This window comes from Urtica dioica, chromosome 3, assembly GCF_054948205.1.
Source record: "Urtica dioica subsp. dioica isolate 48M chromosome 3, U.dioica_male_clone48M_v1_H2, whole genome shotgun sequence".
Lineage (NCBI taxonomy): Eukaryota > Viridiplantae > Streptophyta > Magnoliopsida > Rosales > Urticaceae > Urtica > Urtica dioica.
Genome location: NC_142758.1, coordinates 12637329 through 12645833, shown reverse-complemented (window position 1 = coordinate 12645833; position 8505 = coordinate 12637329). Strand labels below are relative to the sequence as shown.

The 8505-nt window shown below is 40.3% G+C and overlaps 1 protein-coding gene across 1 annotated transcript; it reads right to left on the bottom strand.

Moving 5' to 3' along the window:
* Nucleotides 1-1976: 1976 nt before the first annotated feature.
* On the bottom strand, nucleotides 1977-7481 carry LOC149402388 (RNA-binding KH domain-containing protein). The gene is made up of 8 exons (XM_089609857.1): nucleotides 6874-7481; nucleotides 4797-4926; nucleotides 4493-4701; nucleotides 4129-4380; nucleotides 3289-3621; nucleotides 3086-3162; nucleotides 2559-2670; nucleotides 1977-2475 (listed from the first exon to the last, which is right to left on the bottom strand). The coding sequence occupies exons 1-8, from the start codon at nucleotides 7399-7401 to the stop codon at nucleotides 2332-2334; spliced, it is 1785 nt and encodes a 594-aa protein (XP_089465983.1). The 5' UTR covers nucleotides 7402-7481; the 3' UTR covers nucleotides 1977-2331.
* Nucleotides 7482-8505: the final 1024 nt, after the last annotated feature.

Genomic DNA, 8505 nt, shown 5'->3' with positions numbered 1-8505 from the left:
AATGGTGTCAATCATCATTAGGAATTAACATTGAAATTTTTGTGAACTTTTGAGTCCAATGATTTAATCTTAAACTTTGGCTCATTTGGATATATTGAATTACTTAAACTGAAATAAGATTCAATACTTCAATATAATTCATTTTGAGGAAAAAAACTAGAAAAGTCACTTAGTGCAAAAACGAGTTATTAAGTAAAATTTTCAAATAGGCAAAATATGATTTTAAGGTTTATCAAAGGAAATTGATACCATAGGTTATTATTTAGAATATGGTTGTAGGTATTAATAAGACAATAGGTAAATTTAATCATTGATTTTACACATTTCATTCTCTCTATTATTCTTTAAACTAATTAAAAATGATTAATGAAATGGAAAATTGTGATTCGATGACCATAAGGATTTGCATTTGGCCATGAAGCTTGGAGAAATTCTCCGTTTGAAGACATACTTGAGAGCAGCCCGCATCGGCGACTTCTTGATATCATATCGGAAGCAGAATTGGGGTTGCCCTCTCGTGATATTGGTATTTTGGCCATCATGCTTTGGGAGGTGTGGACGAAGCGGAACAAGTTTGTTCACAAAAAGCGCAGGCTGAAGTTAAAATCTGTCTACAACGATGCGGTGGTGTATTTTGAGGATCTTAATCTGATAAAATCTACTTCTCTAGCGCGGCAAGAGATGGCGAAACTGATAACTTGGTATCCTCCTAACCAGGAACTTTGGAAGTTAAATGTCAATGTTGCTTACCGCCCGAGCCCAAGTATTGGTATGGGAGGGTGTATCTGAGATTCCAATGGAAAATTCGTTGTTGCGCTCTGCAGATCCAAGCGGAAATTTCGGTCTATTATGGGAGCTGAACTTGCAGCAATTCAGGAAGGTGTAATCTTTGCAAAAAGACTTGGAAATACTCCCTGTATGATTGATTTCGATTCGAGCGAGGCAGTTCATCTTCTCAGCAAGAACATAGAGATGGCTATAGAGGAAGGACATATTGTAGATGACATCCTAGCTCTCACTTCCTCTTTACTGTTTTCCTTTTCTTTTGTCAGAAGAGCAGGAAATACAGTAGCCCATAGATTAGCCTCTCTGAGTTTTACTGAACGTTTCCCATGTACGTGGCTTGACTACCCCCTTAGTTTAGTTGTAATGTTGAAATTATTGCTGCAGACCTACTGCAATTTGCCAATTGATGGCATGATAATAACAAATAAATAAATAAATAAATAAATAAATAAAGTTAATGACGACATAAATACTCAAAACTCAACATCACTTGAATAGTTTATCTTTTTTTGCCGCGACAAAAGTACTCAATGTTGCTTCCGAGTATCACCATTACTACCTCATGGGTTTAAACTAACACAAATTCCGTGTGGCATAATAATTATGCTAAAACTTATTTTTAATTCTAATTTTCGTTTTTATTAATTATTCATTCTAATAATAATATTTTACTGCCGTAATAAAACCAAATAAGTTGAACACCCACAATTAAATCCCTAAATCGGCTAAAGCACAAGAAAACATAAGCCAAGAAGCAACCCTAAAGTTTAAACCCCGAAAAGCAAAAAAAAAAAAAAAAAAAAAAAAATAGTAACGGTATATAAAGTCGAAATGGTGATACTCGGAAGCAACATTGATTACTTTTTCCGTGAAAATAATATATATATATATATATATATATATATATATATATATATTTAAGTGACTAAACTCGAACATTGAATATTTATGCCGTCATTAGTTAAAAAAAATTATAATAAATAAATTAACTACCCTCATACTGGTGTAGAGACAAGTGCTCTCAAGTTCCCCACCTTATCTTACTCGTCTCATCTCTAAACCCGCTTACTTATAAGAGAAATTCATAATTAATAAATTTGTACTAATTCTAGTCCGAATTATTTTAGAACGCGAACGTCCATATTACACGTTTCCAGTCCCAAAAACATTGTGCACTTGCACTAGAGAAATACAAAACAAAACACCTTAACATTATTTCTGGAGGTTTTATAGCATGTTACATACATCAGTACTTATTAAAACATAAAATTACTAATACCTCATCCAAGCTCTGGTCAAAATACCTTGTTATCCAAAGTGGACAGTAGATACAAAAACCTTATTGTACCTCAACAAAACGGGCAATGGGGCATCCATCACCCTCCCACGCACTCATAAATTACACGGTCTGATGGGCCCCATGCGAGTGCAGTTCCCCCAGGAACGGCATAAATGTACAGTGGCAGCCTGCCTAGCATTTCTCTATATTCAAAAAACAACCGAGATCATTATGTACACTTGTTTTCATCTTCGACAAGCGCTGTTTCAACCCTGTGTCTGCCCATGAAGAATGAAAGCATGAACAAGGCATTTGGCAACAGAAATTTGATTGTGAGTTCCAGATAGCGTGACGGGTCCTTCTACAGCTCCGGGATTTATGTCACTAACCACCACTTGGGCTCCTGAGATCTGAGATTGACAATAACTCGGTAACTTGAAACCCATCAAAGTTGGATTTCAGAACACTTTTACTTAACATTGTCTATACCAACCTGCCGGATCTGAGCTAAGTTGCTATTGTTATCTCCATAAATATGAGGCAACAGATTTTGAGGAACCATGATCTCAAGAGTTGAGTTATTAAAATGCGTTGCTTGACTCTCACTGTCCATGGAAGAAAATATATGATGAATAAGTTGCATAACCCTTATCAAAACTTATAACATCACTAATTTTTTTTTTAACTATAATTACTTATATTGATGAAGGCATAAGCCATAATTACACAAAAAGGAGAGACGAGAGAAGCAAAGCCCCACGAACCAATGCCAATCCAGCACACGAACCCAAAAGGCAAAGCAGACTCGAAACTCTAAAACAAAAACAGGGTCTATGCACACTATGATGCTGTGCTTAAATTTTTTTGCTGATTTTATTTCTGTCATGCCTCCATAAATATATGCTCAAGCTTATCAAAATTATTGATGATCCCCAGTTTAATATCATTGAACGTAGATACCGATGCTTAAGTGGTGTCACGGGGTACAATTTTGCAATCAGAAACCGAAGGGATAGTTACCTTCCCGAATGCCCCTTTCTTGAACTGAAGCCTAGACCACCATCGCTCGTTCCTCGAGGAGTTCCACAACCACCTACCTGGAACAACCCAAAAAAAGAGCAACCGTCAAGAAAAATCACCAGGTGGATAGGAATTTAGCGGAAGATTAAATTCCTTTCCATAAGTCTACAACACACTAGCTCTCGGAATCAGAGGAACCAAACCTGGTGATTCCACATTCTTGGTGAAGACGACCTATCATACTCCCGACCCGGCCCTGATCTATCGCTTCCGTAAGGATAGGGACCATCGTGATCCATGCCATGAGAAAATCCATGCGAGTATTCGTGGGGCTGACCAACAGGAGCCGGGCTTGGACCCGGGGAGCCGGGGTGATGCCTCAATCTGAACATGGGAGGAGGCATATCTGAGTACGGAGACATGTACGGTGGGCCGTCGAAATTCGGATGGTGAGGCTTTATAGGAATAATTGTTTCACGAAGCCTACCCGTTATGTGAAATAACGCATCCTGTACACACTGCATGTTTCCAATTACCTGCCCAAGAAAAAAGAAAAAAATGGTGTTTCAAACTTATTTCCTTAAAAAAATAACTTTTTGTTGGCTCGAAACTGACACTTTTATTTTTGGCTCGAACCCACACTTTTTTTGGCGCTAAGCTTCTGTTGTGAAACAATTCTTCCAGTTGAAAATCAAAACATCCAAGTCATACCATTAATAATAGGGATTGGGTACATTTCTAGCAATTTGAAACCACTAAAAGCATGTACCATTTACGAGAGACAATTCTGCTCCCTGAAGAAACAAAATTTACAGTAATTGAGAGTTTCATTTTTCGATATTATTTACCATGTAAATTTCACATTAAAAATGAGGGTAAAAAATATTATTTATCATGACTCTGTACCACCTTTTCAACTTATTATGCAGTAATTTAGAATCGGTTTTCATCGCATTAATGCACAGCTAATGTTAGAGGGGTCGTATTCAAATATTTCAACAAATAATAAGCGACATGCAGATATTAGTTGTGTAACTATTTACCTGCACAACTTCGTCACTTAGAGAGGCACATTTTGGAACTTGATCTTTTGTGAATATGCGTATGCTAGCACCAGTAGCTCTTCTCATTTCTGAAATTATGTGACCTCCTTTACCCAATAAACAACCAATCTGTTGAGAGTGCACCAGAAGTCTAGCAACCACTGCAGAACCAGGCTCAAATCCAATCTCTGCAATACGAGAATGCACGCGAATAACAGCCTCCTGAGTGGGAGAATGTTTTTGCTCTGAATTCTGCAACATGATGAAAGTGTATAATTAAACAACACCTTTTATTGTTGGGAAACGATCTTCTGCGAGTAAAATCAGGCAGAAGTCGATCCAATGCGCACATCCGCTATCATACCTCTCTTGCCGAAATTACAACGACCCGCTCATCTAAATCTGAAGGAGAATCGGCTATCTTGATGTATGCACCAGTTTCATTTTGCAAATGCCGAATCACCGACCCACCTTTCCCAATCAAACTGCCAACCTTATCAACTTGACACAACAACTTAAAGACCACATCCTCTTCTATAAAAATCCTGTGACCACCACCTATATTGTCAGGCCCTGGAACAGAAGAATAGCTCCTTGAATAATAATCTTTGGCATTAAAGGTGGATTAAAGAAGGGTTTGAAATACAATGATCGGTGTGAAAAGGTACCAGGTCCATGATGCGATCTCCCTGACAGTCTTCCGGAGCCAGAACTAACTGAATCCAATCTAGGCTTATCCTGAAGACAACCTGAAACAGATATAAGTGCTTTCTTTACAGCGGATATGTTTCCTGTAATCTGCATATACGATACACCCAAGTAATAGCTTTAAAGATGATCAGACAACACAAAGCCAGAACGTTACTGTTAAACTCAATCCAATACCAAAAAAAAAAAAAATATATATATATATATATATATAGACAAAAGGGCTACCAAGTTTCATACGGCAACAAAACCACCAATGTTCCAATAAAGAAATACAGAGGTTTTTCCTAACCTATGAACGATTATCACTGAAACAAACCTACAAGAAAGATTATAGATACTAATGAAAAACTGTAACTTGGAGAATTTGCTCAAATTTTGTCGCTATAATAGCCACTCAGCTCAAGCAAGGCCGTAACAATTTTGTGACATAAACAACCCTGAATCCACAATCTGTTGATGTGCTACTATCTGGATCTTAATTTCTAAATATCTCAATCTCAGACAACTGCATTTATTATTAACAACGTAAATAGGCGTAAACGAGCCTTGAGGGGATTTCTGTTTTCAAGGCGAGGCGTAAGCCCCAAGGCGTACGCCTTGAAAGTTATGCATAAATTAAACAAAAAATTAGCCAAATAAGCCACCGAAAGTCTATGAATTGTTAGATAGCCAACCTTTTGTAAATTTTTGGTAAATAACCACCTCAGCTTATTTACAACACTCAAAAAGACAAAAATACCCAAAAATTTTGGGTTTTTTTGTCTTTTTTAGTGCCGTAAATAAGTTGAGGCGACTATTTACAGAAAATTAACAGGTTGGCTATTATACAAAACGCTATAAGTCGAATGGCTATATAGCTAAAAGACCCTAAATTAAAATATATCATAAACCTCAAATATTGTCAAAAAGGTTTTTGACTTACAGTCAGGAAAGGCCCAGAGAGGAAAAAAAAATTAAAAAATTAAAAAAAAAATAGCCCACACATTTAAATTTGGCCATTTTTTTTTTTAAAAACCGGCCAAGAAAGGTTTTTGACTCGCAAGTTTGCAGGTTACGATTTTCTGGTTTTCGTAAACCCTAATTTTCTGGTTTTCGTTTTTTTATTAATCTCTCAGTTAAAAAAACCCAAAAAGGCCCAGAAAAAAAGCCCACATATTTAAATTTGGCCATTTTTCCAGGCGATTTCGAAGCGTTTAGTTTCTCGGCGTACGCCTACAACGTCCAAGGTGCAATTCGAAGTTTTTCTTTCGGGCTTAAGCCCGGAGGAGGTTTATGAGCCTCGCATCAAGGCGCGCCTTGAAATAACTTTTTAAATTCGTTACAATTATGGTTTGTTAATAAAGAATACTTTCTGACTCGTAAACCAAGAACCTTTTTTGTGTGTGGGTGATAGTGATTACAAGTAAGATAACCACTTTTTCCATTCACCATTACTATCATAGTCCATAGACTGACTGAGCTCATAATTCCTCGTAAACCAAGGCCTTGAAATCTTCCCATACATATAGCATCCCCACAAAATAATCCACCAGAAATCTAATTAAAGGAAACCACTCTGAGGTTTCATCTCTTATTTATTCTATCTGAAATAAAATGGTATCCTAAAACAATGAATATACAAATGCAAGCTTTCCCAACTTTCTAATCACATCACATATCAACCACTATTAACAAATCGAACAATTATGCATATGTTTATCGAAAGAAATAAAATCACTTTAAGCTGAACTGCACAAACGATGAGAAGCGTGCTCTTCTATGCATCAAACAGAAACTCGAATTCAAACCCGTTTTCATACATAACTACGTGATTACATTATATTTTGCAAGCTAAAACCACACATCATAATCTCATACCTCAACATATGCAAAACCCCTGTTCTAGAGTAAATCAAGCAACGCCAAACATTGAACACGAAAGAGCAAGAGAAAGCCCTAACCTTGACAACTAACCGATTGAGCCAATTTTTAGCAGTTGTCGTTAGTCAAGAAGATAAATTTCGTCACGCATAATAATTAGTTTCAAGCCCTAACCTGAATCAGCTCATCTCCGGGAGAAGCGCAACAAGGAATCCGATCATCACATCCAAAAACCCTAACCTGAGCACCACTCTCCTGCCTAATCTTCTCCACGATCCTCCCTCCCCTCCCAAGCACACACCCGACCTGGCTCCCCGCCGCCAAAAGCCGACAACACGCCACCGCATCGCCTCCTCCCTCCGCCGCCGCCTTAATGTCCCTCTCGTCGGCGTCAAGCGCGGCCATCTTTTCGAAGAGCATGAGTAGCGCCTGCTGCGCCGCGGACGGTGGCGGAGGACCGGCGTCGTCGGGGCTGGTGCTCCGGTAGCGGTCGGCGGAGGTGATGAGGATGAGGCGCTCCTCGCCGGAGGAGGATGAGGAGAGGGAGGAGTCGTCGATGCGGACGCGGGCGCCAGTGAGGTCGCGGATGTGGCGGACGACGGCGCCGCCTTTTCCGATGAGGGCGCCGGTCATGGAGGCGGGGCAGAGGAGACGGAAGAGAGTCTCCGGCGGCGTCGGGGGTTTGAATGGCGCAGCGTCCATTATTTTGTTTCTGATGAGTGTTGAGTCACCCACTGACTGAAAGCGGAAACTAAATTCGACCCTACCTTTGGTGCACGTGAAAGATAACAAGTACCGTACGAATCGCCTTGACCGCAGTTTCAATATATATTAGAGGAGACTAAATAAAAATAAATAAATAAAAGAGAGTTACGACGGGGAAAAAAAAGCAAATTAACTGATCGTGTAACACAAGTTGAACGTATAGTCGAGGGTTTGAAAAAAATAAAAAAATTAGTCAAGGATCAAAGTTAGGGTTGTATACTTTATACACACACAACCCTTTTTTTTAACAAAAGTGTTGTCGCACGAAAATGAACAACTATTAAAAGCGTCGGGCGGTTCGACCCAAGGCCAGACCAAGTGGCTGCACCCGAGCCAAAGGTGTGAACCCGAAAGTCTCGAGCTAGGTTTTCTCCAACCCACGCACTTCTCAGAGGAGAGAATGGGTGAAGAGGAGGAGTGACCGTGCCTTTTTGGTGTAGGCTGCCTACGTACCCGTGTGTGGGATCAAGTCAAATACGTAGTTCAAGGCGTATGTAACACAGAATGAGGCGCGGAGCCTGGGGAGAGGGCGTTCTCAACGAAGGAGATGGAGCGCAGAGGAGTCCCTGGCGATGTCTCAGAACTTCGAAAATCGCGGACGCGTCTAGGAGCGTGCCTGGGCACTAATCTTGGCGTTCGATCAGAGGGAGCGACGTCTAGGAGTCCCCGAGAGTGCTTCGTGTTGTCGCACGAAAATGAACAACGATTGAATACCTCGGGCGGTTCGATCTAAGGCCGGACCAAGTGATCGCACCCGGGCCAAAAGTGTGAACTCGAAAGTCTCAAGCTAGGTTTTCTCCGATCAACCCACCTCTCAGAGGAGAGAAGGGTGAGGATGGGGAGTGACCGTGCCTTGGGTGTCGGCTGCCTACGTACCCGTGTGTGGGATCAGGTCAGAACGTAATTCAGGCGTGTGTAACGCAGTGTGAGGCGCGGAGCCTCGGTGGAGAAGCGTACTCGACGAAGGAGACGAGGCGCGGAGGAGTCCTCGGCGGCGTCTCAGAACTTCGGAGATCGCGTGCGCGTCTAGCGTGTTAGACG

What these genes read in the sequence shown, in the direction of transcription:
- LOC149402388 (XM_089609857.1), bottom strand. Translation starts at nt 7,401, where the DNA reads ATGGACGCTGCGCCATTCAAACCCCCGACGCCGCCGGAGACTCTCTTC. An exon ending in TAAGTGACGAAGTTGTGCAG is followed by an intron (nt 3,622 to 4,128) that starts GTAAATAGTTAC and finishes TTTCTTGGGCAG; the next exon opens with GTAATTGGAAACATGCAGTG. An exon ending in AGAAAGGGGCATTCGGGAAG is followed by an intron (nt 2,671 to 3,085) that starts GTAACTATCCCT and finishes TTCCATGGACAG; the next exon opens with TGAGAGTCAAGCAACGCATT.